General features: G+C 43.1%; 1 protein-coding gene across 3 annotated transcripts in view; it reads left to right on the top strand.

The window, feature by feature from the left end:
* The window catches only part of bnc2 (basonuclin zinc finger protein 2), an 89,669-nt gene that overhangs the window by 29,570 nt on the left and 41,117 nt on the right, over positions 1–18,982 (top strand). For all 3 annotated transcript variants that reach the window (XM_085459100.1, XM_085459101.1, XM_085459102.1), the window contains one exon: positions 17,991–18,093. In XM_085459100.1, coding sequence (XP_085315226.1) covers positions 17,991–18,093 — 103 coding nt within the window. The remainder of the gene's footprint in view (positions 1–17,990; positions 18,094–18,982) is intronic.

Below are 18,982 nucleotides of genomic sequence, written 5' to 3' on the forward strand. Positions count from 1 at the left end.
GGCAGTAAGGAAAAGCCTGACAAAAAAGAAACGTTGGGGAGAAAAGGAGCACGAGATTGACTCCCTCTGTCTGTGCATCACTGGTGTACTTGTAGCCTTTGAGATCTACACAGAAAGACAGAGAGGAAGGAAGGGAAATAAAGTGGCAGCTCAAGTGAAATGTTTTTCATGTGGAAGCTCCATCAGGATTTGACAACAAAAAGGGCTCCCTGTCACCTGCAGCTACACGGCAGGGCTCATCCCCAGTCACCGAGGAGCGCAGCGAAGAGAGAGACAGACAAGAGAAAACACAGCCTACAAAGAGCTCTCCCTGGGTTATATCAGGGTGACAGACACTTAAGAGACCCAGCTTTAGTCACACATCTCTCGCCTCAGATCAGGGCGTTTTGCTAACAAGCTCGGCAGCAAGTTTCCCCTCTTGCACACTGAGACTTATGAATAAAGGCCACTTTCTTTATGATGAAGAGTTCCATGCCGAGTCGTGAGGGAATCTTTTCACAACGTCTCTTTTTTGGTGAGTCTGAAAGAAGCGGCGTCCTAATTGAATTAGCTGGCTTATTAGTGTTTGACAGCGTAAGCTCGGCTATAAGTAAGGAAGACTTTGGGATGTGAATTTAAAGAGCGGTGTTGGTTTTGGTTCTAATTTTACACTCTCTTGACACACATTATTCCCCTTAGCTGCAGTTAGGCCCCAATATGGTAACGCTAATAATACCGTATGTGTGCAAGGGGGTTTTAAGTGGCTGTCTCACCTCAATTGCCAGGCCTTTGAAGCATCCAGTCATCCTAGTGGCAACAGCCTTGTCCGACCTCATCAGCGGTGCAGATTCATCATTTATGGATAAAGCAGAAACAGTGGAATGGGTGTGATTAAAAAAAAAGAAAGAAGACTCATTAAAAGTACTGAGGGTGTCATTAGACAAAAACACAGAGGTGGTTTATTGTTACATTTGAAGATAAGAACATGCAGCCTTCTTGATTCTCCTATTCTCAATCCTCTTATTTCAACATGTCTTAAAGGGAAAAAAACAGATTAAGCCCACCTTTGGCCATAACACTGTTTAGCAGCCTTGACGCTGATGTTTTTTGCCTTTGTTAGTCTGCCTTAATTTGGTCAAATCTAATTGCTAATTACACTTGCTTTCATTATCGCCGTGTGTTAAATCCAAGGGCTTTAACAGTATTATCTCTACCCACCGAAAGACAGAAAGAAATCTTTGATCAAGATTAACAAGATATACTCTCCTTCAGTTTGTGCAAAGATAACACACGCGCAAACCGCGCACACACGTACACATCACAGCCGCTCGAAGGCGTGCGCGTGCTGCGCAAACTTAATGAATCTGTTTCATCTGTCTTCTTCACTTTCTCTCTCCGTGCTGTCGATATTCACCTCCCCATGCCCTAAAAACACAATTTCTAAAGAGTGCAACTTGATGCTTTTGGAGAAGTGTATTAAATAATAGCACACACAGTAAATCATCTATCAACACTAACCTGTCAAAAGTAGCATATTTTTGATATTTTACCAGAAATGAGGGTCAAAAACGACTATGATGTAGTTTGTTTTTAGTCTTGTTTCATGGTTGCTTGTGACTTTGTGGCCTTTGCCACTTTACCCTGGGTGCTATGATCATTTGAAAACCAAACATAAACAGTAGAATTTATTGGCCCTTCCCCCCAAAATAGTGGGAATAAACATAAGCGCCTACAATTAGCCCTTGTTCTCAGAGGATGTATAATGGCGCTCGCTACTCAAAATGAATACGTGCCACTTGAGGTAATGACAGAGGGAGCTAAAAGGAGCTACTTTACCCGCTTAGTCTGCTCTCTTTGGGGATATCATGCTGTTTGTATCTGCAGTGAATGAGGACATGCCAGTGAGGCCCGTGGGCCCTTCAGCCTCCTTGGGTGCCAGGGGCTCAGTGCCAGGCAAATGCCCCAGCTGACACATGATAAAGTCGGGGACAGGTGACCAAAGGGAAGTGGGCTGTTCTCTGCGAGCTTCCCAGCGATGGCATGCCAGACAGAGCATTTAACGTCTCACAAATCCAGCAGAAAAAAACCAAAAACGACAGTTCAACACTGTCACTGATGTCAACAGGTTTGATGAAATAAGAGAGCATTAAGGTTAGACGTTTCGATGATATAATGGCAACACTTTTTGACCTTTTCACTGTGCCTAAATCACTTCAGCATCAAATTTGGCATGCTGTGTTTGGAGGCTATGCCAACACTCTTGACTGCAGCTCTTCCACCACAGTAAAATTTTGCAAGTCACACTGAAAAAACAAAACGTTGGATGGAGAAATCCAAAATATCTGGTTTACATAATGTACCAGATAAAAATAAACCAAACCAGAAGATGCATGAGAGATCCTAGTACGTCTGCAGTCCGGTACGTCCACTTAGATTGCAGTGAAATCTCTATTATATGTTCATCGTCATTGTCATGCTTCTGAGTGGGAGTGCATTTAAGCAACAGGAAGCCCAGTGTTGGGGTGGTGGCCTAAGCGAACTGTAATCTCAGTGCACAATATGATGACATTTTATTTCACTTCACTTCCACACTTGCCTTTCTCCATTTGTTTTTCTGTTTTCTTTTCCCCCCTCATCTTGTATTTATGTCACGTCTTCCTCGGTGCCCATTGATATACTGCAAATGCCTGGTTAAGTGCTGTTCTGACATCAGCTGAGTGTAGTGTCGCAGCATTTGGCCTGGGGACAAATGCTGGAAAGGCCCTATAAATATGGATGCCGCCCTCCCCCTCGGCTCCCTGATGAGTCTGCATGTGTCTGAGCGTGTGTGTGTGTCTGTGTAGCACGCCGCTTGCGCTGTCACACCATGTCCCCACTGTTTGTTTACTCACACTGACAGAGATACACTCGCTGCCTGATGGTGCTCACCAGCTACGCCTGCTAACCAAGTGCCAAAGAGCTTGCTAATGCCTGAGCTCCTCCTGTAAATAATGTATCTGCCCATGCCAGGGAGTTAGCTAGTGCAACAGCACCAGCTGTCTGAGCTATTCAATAGTCTGACAAATCTGTTAATCTGAATGTCGCTCTCAGTTTGCACGCATATGTGTATCTTAGAGTGTGTGACTGTCACCTGCCGTTACATTTCAAAGCATCACACCCAGAAAGCTCAGCGTTCCTTGAAAACGATGCCAGGGAAGTCAGGCGTCTTCCTGGGCGGCCACCTCTGCCCTGGGGTCTGCAGAGGCCCCGTGAGTGCCCCGTGGCTGCAGTGATGCCAGCATGTGCAGAGCTGCAGGGAGGTTCCCCGTGGGGAGGAAGCAGCCCATTAGTACAGTCCTTGCCCCACCGTTTTACTCCACTTCAGTACACATCACACAGGGCCGCCCTCTCTACTAACTATCTAACACATGCTAATTAGCCTAGCGACAGAGCCAGTTTCTCTTTGCTTTGGGAGCATATGTGCAACTCCAGAACAAAGCTGACTCTGGAGGACCCAGCCAGGGACTGCCGCTTCATTAAATGTTCTTTTATGCACTTGCAATAATGTGGAATGTGGCCCTGCTTTAGAGCAGCCTGAAAAATATGACTGATAGGATCAGAGGAATTCCTTTTAAAATCCAGTTTCACGAGTGAAAAGGAGGTCAGAGTTCAGTCTAATCAGTAAAATTGCAGTTGAAGACTAACTACCTCAAACAAGCATCTCACACACAAAGTCCTTTTTGTTGCTGCTGTTTTTCTGCCCTTAACTCTTCGTGCAGCGTGCTATGGATCCTCCAGCCAACTCACCTTTCCTGCAGCGTCTTCATTTTCTGGAAACAAGAACAACCGCAGCCTTAATGAAACTTAATGATGATAGTCATAACACAACAATAATCCAGTGGTCTGGAAAACTAATCAATGCGTCTTCTCTCCTTCCCCTAATGACCTGTGAAAACAAAGCAATAAAAGGCTGCGTGTGTGTTTATTTTGGCCAAAGCAACAGGCTGATAAGAGCTGGTTGATTAGTGCCGAGCAAAGCCAAGGCGGTCACAGAGATTGTGGCACACGTGAACTCAATGTCACTACCTGAGGTGAAGGTATTTGTGTACGTGTGTGTGTGTGTCCAAAACTTTCCTGCCTTTTCTAAATACCTTTTTCTTTACAGTGTGGGTGTATTGACACCTAAATGTATTATTTTTATTACAATAGGTTTGTGATCTCACAGTAAAACTGATGGTAATTTCCTGCTCAGTGTCCACACACTGTGATTATCTTACTCCAACTCCGAATAGGGGTGCCAATTTGTCATCTGCTTGATTCCCTCCAGTCTCGAGCTCTTTACAACGACTCATTGTGGTGGGCTGTGCACAGTTTTGGGACAGAGTGATGAAAAATCACAGTTCCTTAGATTCATCCTTTCCCTTTTCTGGAGAAATACAACCCCACTTTCTTTTTTTTTCTTTTTTTTTTAACAACCTTGTGATTTCCGTTTTCTTCTCTATGATGAAAGGTTTTGGTTTAAGTGACTGCTTTTAATTGGATAAGTACAGATGGGGGAAAGGAAAAATAATATTTTGCTTCTATAGTGTAACGGGAATTTGGAAAAGCAAAAAGAAACAAAAAAACAATCCGTGTTTCTGGAAACTAGAGCTTCTTAACACACACCCATGCTTCTTTTTTTGTGGTAACATACATAGTTTATAATCTGTATTTTTCTTTCTCTTATAAAGAAAACGCCTCTTTTACATGATTTAAAAGCAGAAGTCATGATATGTGCACGTGGAACAAAAACACTAGGAGGAAACGACCACCTTAACGGCATTCTCCAGAGTCCAAACCAAATACATGTCATGCATACTGTATTAGGAGACACATCATTTCTGAAACTCCCCGAATTAAAATGATTTAACAAGCCCCCGTAATACATGTATTTCTTATTCCCTGGTCAGATTACATGAATACCTAAACACACAACACCCTTCATATTACAACATGGGAGATCACTGTCAGGTGGATTACATGGAATGATGAGGTGATGTGTCTTTTTTTTTCCTGCTTGCCTGGTGTCCTGATTAAAAATTTCAGCTCCACTGCCTTTCTAATTAATTAGCGAGGCCACTCAGAGGAGCGCCGTGGACCAATTAGTCTCTAGCAAGCCGATGATGCCTATCGCTACGGCATCACCGTACAGCTGTCGCTCTCTGCTCCGAGGACGGTTGGGGATGGACCCTTAGGTGCTCGCACAGGTTCAAACACCAGCATGGATCCTCAGCAAACCAGCTGCACGAATACACACGGCATGGTAATAATGAGAGAAATGGAGATAAAATGTGCACGTGCAGACAGACTTAATGAAATAGAGGAAAATATTTTAGGACAAATGAAATCGATGCTAGGGATTTCTTTTAAAATGATGTATTGAGTGTAGAAAAAGGATTGAACTGGTTTGTTTAAAAAAACCTGTCAAAAATATCATGCTTGACTATATTTGATTAATTGAAAAATCACAATATTTACTGGTTAGTGTATCTAAAATGTGTTTTACTCCTGATCATTTTTATTTTAGTTAAAACAAATGAAATATTTGAAAGGAAGATTATTAGATATTACTAATAGTTGTTGATAATCCTGACTGATTTTAAATGTGACATGACAATGGTACTTAAAATATGTTGTAAGACATTGCAAGGAAACAAAGATGTGGCAGATTCACAAGCAAACCTTGTGCCAAATCCTCCTGTGTCTACTGATTTTTCTATTCCGACTGAGAGTATTAACAAGATGAGTTGGGACAAAAGCCGGCTAGAGATTTTACCCGAGGCAGATCTAGCAAGATGGGACTGTTTCTGAGGGCTGACACCGAATTCATCCCTGCAAAGCTGACGACAGGGCTGGGCGGGCGGGGAGGAGTCTGCGTTTCTTTGGAGGGGTGGCGGAGTTTGCTGACTTTGTGAGAACGGACTAGTTATAAGAGCGAGGAAGCTCATTTCCACTTCAAGGGGTCGTCTGAAACATGGCATCAGCAGGCCTCTCTGTTAGCTTTCGCACGTGCGCTTGTGTGAACTAATGCACGTGCGTGTATACACACACACACACACACATACCACACATACACACACACACACACGCCATCTGATCATCTCACATTCACCGATGCTCTTAATGTCTCCCCATCGCCTTCTTTCCTAAAGTCTAATGTTTATTCGTACTTGAGGAAAATGCGCTGATACCGTTCTTCTTCAAGACTGAAAAACAGCCGAAAGCTAAAAAAAAAAAAAAGAAGTAGAAGAAGTCTTAACTTCAAAGCCCCCTGCAGTGTGTGGCGCGCACACACTAATGAACACATCACACACACAAACACATAATGTCCTGCAAATAATTCACTTTCTCCGGCTCTTACATGTTTTATTACAAAGTAGACCACAGATTGGCATGTTTGAAAATAAAAATAATGCACGTGAGTGTGTTTCCATAGCACAAACACACATGCACACACGCACACTAACACAAGTCATTTTGCAAGCACAAACAGTCAATACCGTAGTGGCTGATTAGTATGAGAAGAGGGGATGAATATTGGAGAAGGACTCTCAAGAGCCATCCATGAAACATGGAGAGGATGTCAAAGCATTTTGTTCCCATCTCGTTCATTAGGCCTAACTCAGGCAGACGAACTCGAGTCTCGAGTTTTTTGAAGTTCGCTCACAATCACGCAAATACATAACGGCGAGACAAAAAAGGCACACGCTGAATACAACGCCGCTGGAAACAGTTGTAGTTATTAGATCACCGTGTCTGACATTTTGTCGACATAAGTAATTAATTTAGCCTTTCTATTGGGAAAGTCCAAAGAGCCCAATTAACATGGCTAATATTGCTGCATCGTGTAAAAACATCTTTTTTTTTAAATACAGAGGGAATATTTAAATGACTTGCCTTCATTATTCAAATGTATAAGCAGAGTCATCACTGGGGAAAGAGACAAGATGGGATTCACACTCGCAGGAGCAAAAAAATGATAACCAATCTTTTATTTCTGCACAGCATTCAAATAAAGAAAAAACAGCATATGTGCTTTTCTGGTAACTTTTTCTCGCCTTGTTTTCGTGTTTGTCATCTAAAGTGAGACGGCGTCAGCTTTAGTTTCCACAAGAATAAAAACAAAATAGATACAGAGTAGATGTTGCTGTGATAAATGTTCATTTTCAGATTTAAAAGAAAAAAGATTGTTTTTTTACAGTGTGTCTCCGTAAGCCTACAAGCAGTTCGCTGTTAAATAATAAAGAGAGTGGAGGCGATAGCTAAAGAGGATTTTTGTCTTTTACACTTGGTCCAGTACACATGTTCAGACACGAAGCCAGGCCAAAGCTCTCTCAGTAGCCAAATCCAAAAGGCTCTGTAAGCAACACGCTCCAGAAATAGGATCAGATAAATAATATTCTTAATTTAGAGAAAATGCAAAGAGTCAACAAGCAGGAGTGAGGGGCGTTTTACAATTTACTTGAATATGTTTTTTACAAAATTGCTTTTGTGGATACTTTGTTTTTCGGTTTTCACGCTTGTCCGGGTGTTTGTTTTCTAGCGAACTCGGAGGGCCCCACTGCTGCAAGGCCTGGGCTCTTGGCTCGACTCTCCCACTCGTATAGCTATAACAAAGTCAATATTACAAAGAGGTAACACATGTCAAGGTTTGCTTCAGCCCTGCCCTTGTGATGTGATCCTGGATAGGGGCACATGGACACGCACACACACACTGTGTAAAAGAATGCATGCCTTCAGTGGTTCAGACTGTCTACCTCAATGAGGTAAAATATATTCCGATCTATTTTTTTTCATCTCTTTGCAAATTTGTTCTCTGGTTGAAGCTGGTATTTTGGCTCTTCTCACAAGTGAAATTGTTCATGTGTGCGGCAGTGTGTGTGTGTGTGTGTGTGAACTTCTCCTGTTACACGGTATCATGTGTGAGTGTAAAGTACTTGTTGTGCGCTCACATAAATTTTGAGAGTGTGTGTGCGCGTGTGTGTGAGGGTCAGTTTGTTTTGTTTTTCCCTTACTTCAGCACATCTGAGAGAGCTTTTCTGGAACTCCTGAGCCCTGTCCAAACAAAGATGGCCGAACGTGAGGGATGGAGGGGAGGTGGATTGGGGCGTGTGTGTGTGTGCGTGTGTGTGTGTCTATGCGCGTGTGTGTTTGTGATTTTTCAAGTAAGCTGGGACCAGAAGGGCCTTGCGAAAAACCAAAGGAGGGAGAGAAAACCGAGCCCCTGAGAAAGGCAGCTGGAAACACGGAGACTTGTGCCCCCCCCACCACAAAGACACGCACACTTCTCCTCCTCTTCCTCATCCTCCTCTTCCTCATCCTCCTCTCCCCCAGCTTCTCACTCTCTCTCTCTCCCTGGTCCAGCTGCACTCAGATGTGTCTGCACGGTCCCCCCCCACCGGCCCACCAAATTCCCCCCCATCACCCCTGCTCTCCCAAGCTCAATGCCACTGCCAAGGGGAGAGAGAATGAGGGAGGGAGAGAGCGAGAGTGTCGCAGCTGGTAATACTTACTGGCCATTTTACCGCAGTAAAGGCATGAGATTCATTAGGCCAGGGCCCGCGTGTTTTGCGCTGAGTACCGGCCGTGTTATTGTTAGGATGTGGTAAAATTATAAATATGGAGGGGCGAGGGGGATTTGGGGAAAGGGGGTGCAGGAATTCTGAGAGGAGAGGAAAGCGAACGTAAGGTGGCAGCGGCAGAGAGGGGAGGCTTAGAGGAGAAACCCGCCGCTCATTAACTCCTCTGCCACAGTCTTGTTTCTCATGATTGGGTGGCAATAAAAAAGTCTGTCACAATTTGTCAAAGTTAATGACTCAATGGCACACCAGCACTCAAGGGCTGGAAGACACGCTAACATATGTCGAATTAGTCAATAGCTTTATAATTGCAGAAATACGGATTCCGGCTTTCGCCAAATGAAGCGGACTTTGAGGGTCCTGAGAGGGAACGCGCAATTTGGTCAGGTCGATTGTAGGATGGCAATCACTGTGGCTTGGCTTCGCTGTTCTCGTGCAATTATTAGTCTCTTCCTCTGTCTTTCTTTCTTTCTTGTTTCCTCCCTCCCTTTTCCACCTGTTTGAGCTCTCCGTCTTCTTTGTGACCTGTGACTCTGCATCGGCGTCTAGCCTCCACTTCAGCCCCTCTATCTGTGAACTTTGTAAGACTGATAACACCCAGATGGACTTTCCTTTGGTCTGCCGTCTCCCTCCCTCTTTCGCTGTCCTGTTGCAAAGACACTCCTTGGTTCTCTTCCTCGTCGTGCGGCTTTGGGAGTGACACTGCTGTCACTGCACTGATGTAACTATTGGTTAAATGCTCTCTCCCTCCCCTCACTGTCTGTATCTGTCTTGTGTCCCGTTTCTCTGTGTCATTTGACACTGCAAGTACTCATGGACGTTTCAGCTTTTTCTTGGAGGGTTGTTTCTAAAAAGGGAGCTACAAAACTGAATCAGGAGCAGTCTTCTGGCTATGCTGGCTGAGGTAAAAAAAGAAAAGAAAAGAAAGAAAAAGCACAAATCTGTAAATAGCATGAAGTGATTTTTCCTTTTTATTAGGTGGTGGCGTTCTAGATTTAGCGCCTCGTGAATAATCAGAATAATGCCGTTATCATTGTTCAGCATAGCTTATACATAGTTTGTATTTCCACAGCTGTTGAGTGTGCAGGCCCAGGTGTTTACAAGTAAACCACTGCTGCTGACACACTGTTTGAACAAAACTATGAGGAAAGAAACAAATATTATTGCCCAGTCGTGTGTCTTGAAAACCAGCCAATGGTGTCTACAGTAGTGTTCAGTTCGGTTGACAAAAACATATACATAATTTGCAGATTGCTTACACACAATTAGTACATGATTTTTTGCATTAAAAATGGTCAAAGAAAATAAAGAGCTATTGGCAAGATGGAACCTAGGAGCTCTTCCAAGATTTTGCTGGCTGGGAGCGAGTTTGAGTAGGGGAATTCACTGCACGGGTGCGTGTGTTAGTGTGTGAGTGTACACAGGGTTGCATGAGAGGGAATGTGGGAGAATGTGTGGGCGCTTGTATGTGTGTAGTTTGAGAGGTAGGACTGGAGGTAGCGAGTCCCACCCTCTACACTAGTGTGATGACTAAATGTCAATTTGGCGATAGTCTCTCCTGCGCTGGCCTCCTGTCGTCACGCTGCGGTCAGGCCCGCATCGTGTGTGTCCCGTCGCCCACACCAACCAGTGATCACCATGGAGATGTCCCCTCACGGAGAGGGGTCAGCAATATGTCTGGGATGTGACTAATACTTTCTGTTTGTGTTTGGGGGAGATTGATAGAAGAAACAAAGAGCAACCATTGTTGGTCATTTCTTCCTCTGTTGCTCCATTTTTACAAACTCTTCCTGTTTTTTCACCCTCCTTTTCCTTTTACACCTTGCCGTTTTCTCTCCTTTTTTTATCCCCCCAACAACACACACGCACACACAAATGTGCGTCTGGTCGCACTGTGTGGCCACATCACTCGCTCAAGTCTCCAGACAGGAATGCAGTGTTGCATTGCAGGCCTTCGCTGTGATAGTTGCATTCGACGAGGGGCAATCAGTGGGCCAGCCAGTGCAGGTGTCAAGTCTGACAGGGAGTTGTCCTTATCAGCCGTTCGTCCCTCCCTGTGATAGGCTGAAGGTCGCAGCGACGGTGGAATATATTGACAACAATGGCGTCTTTATTTGCTTCCCTTTCCTGTGCTCACAATGGCTAGTGATAGGGGAAGTGTGTTGCTTGAAAAGCAGAAAGACTAATAAGTGTCGACTGGCTTTTGGTTTTTTATTTTATTGCCAAAAAAGTAGCAGTTCAGATAATATTATTCCTGCTTGTTTGAAAAGGAATAATTACTGAAGTGCAACTGATACTGGCTATTTTCAATTAATACTAATAGAAGTTATAAACATCCAGTAAACATCTTATCAAACTAAAGCTGACATTTTTAATAAAATCCTGTCATTTGCTACTAAAATGTAACACATCTACAAGGTTGGATGTTTTGTGGTTGAATAATAGCAATGCTATTCAAAGTGAAAATAAGCATCATAACTACATGTTTTCAATTTTTATACTGTATATGCTGGAATTCTGTACATTTATAGAGATATGTCTGCAATAATATAAAGGTAATATCTCTGCTGACATGTCTTTGGGTCGTATTAAAGAAACAGCTGCTGTTTGCAGCTTTATCCTCTTTGGCTTTTGACCTGAATATTAGCATTGATACAGTATTTCAGATATTCACATGAGGTGAAAAAAGAAAGTCTCAAACAGCTGTCTCTTTTGGGAATTTTAGCATCTTTTGCAAAACATTTTCTAAGCCTACCTACCTCCCCTCATTAGCTTTCCCTTCCTTCTCCACCTTTCCTACAAACTACCTTACCTGACAACCCCTCTTCCCCCCAAACCACCCCCTGCTCCCTTGCTATCTCACTTTTTTTTTCTTTCCCCACTTCCCATTCCTTCTCTCGCTCCATCCCTGCTTCCCCTTGCACTTCTTCTTTGAACCTGGCCTTGTGTCTGTGGACCCAAAGGTCTGTCACTGGGCAGGTGGTTTGATCTCTGGCAGGGGAATTGCTTTGAGGAGAGCTGAGAGGGGCCAGCGGCCTGGACTAGGGGGCCTCTGCATGGACCTGCTGTCTACACAAAAGATGGGAGAAACCGCTGTTCCCTTGATGCTTAGGTATTTGAACTGATAGTGTAGTTCTGTGTTAACCATGTGGTGCATTTCTCCATCTTTATAGGTTGCACTGTCTGAGAGCATGGCATATCAGAGCGAGATCACAGGCTTGTGTTTCTGATCCGGTATTTCTATATTATGCTCCCTCTTCCTCTGTGTTTCACAATATCAAAGCCAGCTGGGTCCTTTATCCGTCCACTTTATAAACAAGTGCGACTGTCCAGAAGTACACGCTCGGCTATTTATCATGCAAGTAAGTCAGACCGAAGGTTTCATCATCGATCTGATTCGAAACATTTCAGAGTGGACGTTCACTAGTCTTTACTCGATGTTTATTTTTCCTTGCTCACTTCAGTTCTAACTTCATTTTCAGACTTGGCCCTTTTGAACTTCAGATTAAGAAGTTTACAGTGTGTCACAAAAGACGCCTTTGAAAAAGGCCTAAATCCAAACATCATATTAGCCTTTTGTATTTATTTGATCAGGCTAGGGATACACCAACTGATTGACAATAAAAAATATGTCAGGTCATTAGCTGAGAGTGCGTGCAAACAACAGACACGGCTGCCTCTATTTGTTTGACTGAAAGAGGGGGGTGGAAAGGAAAAAAAGAGCGGGGTCCCAGATCTCCACATGAATACACGAAAACACATGCTTCTCTTCTCCTTCTGTAATCCACCGGGGACTCACGCCCCATTTGGTTCCTATTAGCATAGTTCTGGTCCCTCTGCCCCGTGTCAAAGCCCAGACGCACAGCTGCACAAAGGACAGGGACCTCTGGCTCTGTGACTGCCAGGCGGTGGGCTCAAAACGAGAGCTGACACGGAGGACGAGCCTCACACTGTGGGAATTTCTGTGGAAAACAGTCTCTATTCTGTGGACTGCAGTTTAGAGCAAGTGTTTGAAAACTAAAGCTAGTGCACAAGTGATTAATCGTTGTTTATTTTGTACCACTTTGTAAAGCAAGAAAGCTCTGTTTCGAGCCAAATCCAATGTATGAAATCAAACAAGCAAAGATTAGCCCTGGCATGAGGCATTTGCTCCCCTGTATTTTGCGGCATGCTGTGTCTGACTACAAAGACTTTCTTTATTCGCCGTGTTTTATTTGTCACCTGTTTCCAATATGGACATTGTGAAGTCCTGATCTATCTGACGGATCCAGGGCCCGTTTTATGACACGCAAAGCTGCCGTGCCTCTTTTCCTACACATGTTGGCTGCACATTTCTGGCAGGAAATTGACAGCATTTCAGCAGCTAACTCATGGATGAGATAATATCTTGTGGGTGGAAGAGAGGACAAGATGCTCCCAGTGTTTTACAGTGACCCTAAGCAGAGACAAATTTAAATCTCAAGCTGCTGCTGCAAAGACTTACACACATGCACACATGATGTGCAAGTACGCACGGGGTTTTCATTTAAATCTCGGCTTTGCTTAACTCACCAAACAAGAAATGTGGTCTGTGGCTGTGTGTTGAACATGATAAAGGTTTTAGTTAAAGTAGAAGGAACAATACCCGCCCAGCATCCAGCAGCTGTCTGTGTTGGCTTCGTCGTACGAAGTCTAGAGAGGATATAGAGAGGCAGAAACGGGCTAGGCAGCTGGTGCTTTTGTGGTGTTTTTGGTAGCATATAGTTACAATGTCAACCTTCAAATATGACAGTTAGGAATACAGTTATAACGGATATTAGTTTAGGATCGCCGTCAGTTCTTTAGTTTCACAGCACCAAATGAGTACCTTGGTTGACCTTTACATATGCTGCTGCTTGGTTTAGAGTTGGACTGATTATCTAAACTAAAGTCCAAGATGAAGCCATCTTGTTCAGCAGCTCCCCTTTCCTGCAGTTCTTCAGTCCATCTGTCCCAATAACAGCCTTTTAATTGAGAGTCCTCCCCAGTCTGATGCTGGCCATTGCTAACTGTCAGTGTTTATACAATTGGGCTGGGACAGGGACTGTGAGCCAAGCAAAACATCCATGAAACATCAAGCCTCGAGCTAAACAAAACCCAGCAGTGAGAGACGCACACACTTGAGCCAGATAGGGGCTGGAAATGATGCGTTCTGATTGCATCTAGGTTAAGTTGTTGACCACAGTGGTAACGCGACAGCTGGGAGAGAGTTGACTGTTGTTTCGGGTCTAATTGCTGAAGCCTTGTCGGGATTTTCCTCAGCTTGCTGTTTAGCTGTTAAGTTTTCTTGTGATTTATGAAGCCCAACGCACACTCCTCTGTCCTTTTGCTCACAATCGTCGTCTTTAGTTGCGAGCCAAAGAGGAAACCCTGGCGAGACACTAGCACAGTGACTAATGTTGTGTATCTGGCCGGGCCTCAGATAACACAGCCTCCTCCCCCGGCCTGCTGTGACAAATATGTGCGAGTGTAGCGGTGGGATCTGGGCCCAAGCTCGTCCCTGACCCAGCACAGGCCAGACACAGGTTAAACCACGGTCAAATACAATCCAGAGCCACAGAAGCGGAGTTGCAAGTACGTGAGCATCTTAGAGAAGTCTGATGATTTTGTCTTTCTCATTTCCTCTGACAAGCCACACGCACAGGCCAACTCACATCTTGATCTTGTTTTTGATGGCCATCCTTGACACATCCGTCTGCTGCCTCTCACTCTGTAGTCTTTTATCTCATTGTGCGCAATCAGCTTTGATGCAGTCACATGACAAACATTTCTTCTGTTTCACTCCTCTTACATGTTCCAAACTAAATGCGTAACAATGCACAAATTAATACAGAGAAATAACAGGCACTGTGCGTCCCCTCCCTTCCTTTTTCTCCCGTCAGTGCCTCCTCAGTCGAGAGGGGCTTGCTGCTTTAATGCTTCTTAATGCTGTTGTCTGCTTAATGGGCCAGATATGAGAGGTGCTGCTAGCCAGCGTAATAAGTCAGTGATTAGAGGGCGCCTTGTCACAGCAGCAGCCCTGCAGACAGTGGCACGCTCTAATTGCTGTATTAGACGCCCCTTAAGTATCTTGTCAGCTGTCAGACCCCAGCTCGTAAACAGCAGAGGTGCATTTGATATTTCCATTTGTTTGTTTCCATCTTCTGCTGTTAGCGGTGCCGCGCAGAGAGGTAATTAGAAAAAGGCCTGTGCTATGTGACATCATCGTGCTAAATTTGGCTGCTCTAAATTAGATTTTGTGAGGAGAGTTTCATAGTTTATGCAGGAAAGTCTTCTGTGGCAAAAGCAGAATAAACTGAAGTGCAATTAAGCCAAAGAATGTACTCAAAAATTAAGATGAAGTGTGTACAACATAACAGGACCACAAAATGATCTGCTTGACTATGTCTATAAAATAGTCAAGCATGCTCGGGAAAGTGTAAAGCAATAATTCAAACTTGAAAAGTCAGAACCTTAAAAAAACATCAATCAGTCATCAAGGATGTTGCTTATTGAGTTTCCACTGATCAAATCTTTTTAGCTCTGAACATAATTGGGGGTCTGACTGTTAAGAAAGCACTTCAGTAGCACTTTTCTTACATTTCACTGTAATCATTGGTTCAACACTAGTTGAACAGGATATCAGTTTAACTAGATAAGAATGTATTAAAGAAAAAATATTCCACTGAAATATAACAATAATTTCAATATTTTTCTTGTAGGCCTGTAGGTGGTTCAGTAGTGTAGTCGTTTACACCTTCACCTAACACGACACCAACCTTTTGGTGCTGCGTCAGAAAGGGAATCTGACTTAAACAGGTGGATCAAACTGTGCTACGCACTGTGTCGACCCTTTGTGAATAAGGGAGTAGTCTTGTAATCTAGGCTGCAGGGAACTTATATGTTGGCAACATGGAAATTTGATTAGGAAGTAAAAAAGGGCTGTAAGTGGCTACATGAGCATGGATGTTGCTACAAAGTTGTTACATTAAATCAGGAATTTTATGGAAAACTATTCAAAACATACCACTGAAGAATTCTCCTTTTTTGTCTGTCTATCTGAAAGGTCACGCATTTGACCCTAACTACCTCTGAATGTTTATGAGCTCCTACATCTGGTTAGTATGTGTCCTTGACTAAAGGAACACTGAACTCGTTTAATGCGCACTGCTCTGGATTAGAACGTCAGCTCAGTGCTTAACTTTTGCTCCGACTGACACACGGCGTGTAATCCTCGCACACTGCGAGGATTGCCATCCCTGCACCTGGAGAGCTTAAAAATGGTGTGAAGTCAAATAATCTCTGTCTCCTGTCTCATTTGGTGTCAAACTGTGAGGTGACATGGTTAGAAGTGGTGTAATTTTGTGTTTAATCTTGGATTAGCCCGTGTTCATTTTGACACCTCCAGTAACTAATCTGGTTTACAACACCTCAGGGCAAGCAAAGGGGGGGATTCTGATAGATTTTATGGTCCCTTAGTTAATTGTGAGTGAGGCGAGTTTTATATCTTGAATTGCAGGATATTGGTCTAATCCGCAGACGGGGTGAATGTTACTTGCAAAGCAAAGAGCAGAAAAATTCTGTCTTTTGCAGCTCGTGCGCTGACCTCAGCTGTGTGATGCAAAGGCCGATCTGCGCCTCTAATCCTTGTCTATCTGAAAGTGCTGATTGCTTCTGATATTGTGAAATATAGGCTGGTGGCACAGAGATGGACTCCAGCCTACGACCCACAAAACTGTCCCACCATTACCTTGTAAAAATTACATTGAGACAGTATGAGATAACATATTCAGTGCAGACAATAAATTCATAAAGTTTAGTGTGCTGATAAGTAAAGTTTGGTCTATGAACTAGCAGTTAGCTTTATATTGTCTTCCTCTTTTTTTTTTTGTCTCTGACAGACACCAACAGGTATGTCTGCATTTTGATCTGACAAGCTTCTGCATCATTTGAAATTCCCCATCAGAGTAAATACGCAGCAGCTCGCTGCAGTCCCTTTGTACCTTCCAGCCAATGTGCTGCATTAAGAACACCTGACATATTTTCTTTGCAATACTTTTAATTACAGATTTTTCTTCTTATCATTTTAAAGAAAGAACACATAGGAAGAATATCCTCAGCATTTCGGCACAGACCCGCCGCCATACTGAATGTAAAATATTTTATTCTATTTATATTAACTTGTAAACTCTGTAAATATAAAATGTGCAGAATTTGTGAAGCAGTGAGAAGATTTCTGATCTGCACTTGCAGTTCAATGGATGATGGTAATGAGTCTGAGAGACTAAACGAGGTAATGCATTTACCGCAATGAAATCTCAAAACTATTAGACTATCGCATAATGATTATTTAGCCCTTAATCATTATTATTATTATTATTCTTACTTTTTTTATGCATCACCAGCATAAACAGTGACTGCCTCATGGAGTAGGAAGCTATCAACTTGCACACAGCAGCCAACATTACATTAAAGTAAAAAAATAAAATAAAATACATATTTGATTAAAAACAAAGAAAACTTTGGATGTCATGAGTGTTTTCTTCCCATAAGACATTTTGCTGCACTGATCCTCCTACAGCTTTTGATTCCCCTCAGGCAGTTTAGGTTGGTGTTAGGATCTTTATTCATCATTTCATATAGATAATGTAAAAAAAAATGTCTGATAAACACAAGGCTGACAATTCCTATTAAAGATTCTTATTTCTAATTCATTTTCTTGCCTTCTTGCTTCCCCGTGCCAGCCTGACATTTACAGCTTGCAGCTGTTGTACTCTTCTGGGTGATGAAGTTGCATTCATTTATACAATTTTTGCGATATTGAACAATCAGACTCATATATGTGATCAAGTGAACACCTTTAAAATCTAACAGGACATTGTCTTGTCTGTTTTGTTTTGTTTTTTATGGGGAGGTTAAGCCTCAGAAGACGATGTGTTGCACTGCACTGAGTCGGCCTTGTCAAGTCTGGACACTTAACCTCTCCCTACTAAAAGCTTTCTGGGGTCAGACTAAGTGCAACTCCAGTGTTGAGTAATGGAGCCTCAGTCAAAACAAGTTACATTTCTATGTTTTCAGGAAGCAAAGCCCTTTGTTGGGTCACGTGATCTCCGGATTCTTACTGTATACGGAGAGGCGGAGTCGCACTATGGAATCAAAAAGTAGTTGGATATGTAGGATCCGGTCTTTATCTCGCTGTTGTCACATTTTAAAGAAACAGTCAAAGCATTATGTTCAGTATGTGATGAGCTTTGAGCTTTTGCTGACCTGCAGCAGTCTTCTTAAACTTCTTTCTTTTTTTTTCAGTTCACGGCTGTTAGCTGAAAGCTGCTCTCTGTTAGTCTTGCTCCATTATCTCTCCTTTTTACCCAAACTGTAATTGATTTGGATTTCTTCTTTTCTTGTGTGTTTCCACAGGCCATTCGCTGCACACTGGTGAACTGCACGTGTGAGTGTTTCCAGCCAGGGAAGATTCACCTACGAACATGTGACCAGTGCAAACATGGCTGGGTAGCTCATGGTGAGAAAATCACATGACCATAAATCATTAAGGTTGTTGTTGTATCTACCAAAATTAGTTATTGAAATAATGAATAGATTCATCCTTTAGGGTTTTCATAAAACTACTTTATGTTTCTATATAGCTGGGCTCTATATAGAAATTATCACAGTACAACTAATATTATCTGTGTTCTGTTAACTTTACTAAAACTGTACTAAAATCCAAAAGATTTTTGCTAATTTTCCACAGTAAAAGTAACTTTGCAGTTCGTTTGCTTCTGATTTTTTTGTTTGTTTGTTTTTTTTGCTTTCAAAGAGTCTTGTTTTTGCATCTTAGATCAAAAAAAAGAAAGAAAAACTCTACAGCCGCAAGAGAGATAGAGTAGCAAGAGACCACACCTTATGAGTTTTTCAAGCGGGTAAAAGAAAAAGGGAGAGGAGGCAAGAAAGTACAAAGAGAAGAAGGAGGGTGTGGGGGGGGTGAAGATAAAAGAAAACACCTGTTTGGCTTGCGTCCGCAGAAGCGCAGGCCATGGGCCCTTCAGCAGATCGCACAGGACCCCATTGACTATTTTTTAATCTCTCCCTCTGAACTGTCAAGCACCCATCTCTCCTCTCCCCCACTTTTCATTTCATGTCGGCATTGGCAGGGACTCTGACAAGTAGTTCTTCATTTTTTATTATGTTCGTGTCTGGCTGTGCTGTGTTGTCAGGCAAAGCCCTCGTCAGCAGGAAAAAAAAAAAACGTCCCGGGATCAGAGAGAGACCCAACCAGGTGTCACCCAGACAGGCGGGGAAAGAGGGGTGGGAGAAGGAGGGGGGGTTAGGAAAGAGAGAGGGACTGAGAAAGAGGAGAAGAGATAAAGAGTTCACCAGGTGTCACCCAGGCAGGGAGCAGGAAGAGGTGA

This window comes from Copadichromis virginalis, linkage group LG6, assembly GCF_057382275.1.
Source record: "Copadichromis virginalis isolate Kocher_CV1m ecotype Utaka linkage group LG6, C_Virginalis_male_GT1.1, whole genome shotgun sequence".
Taxonomy (NCBI): domain Eukaryota; kingdom Metazoa; phylum Chordata; class Actinopteri; order Cichliformes; family Cichlidae; genus Copadichromis; species Copadichromis virginalis.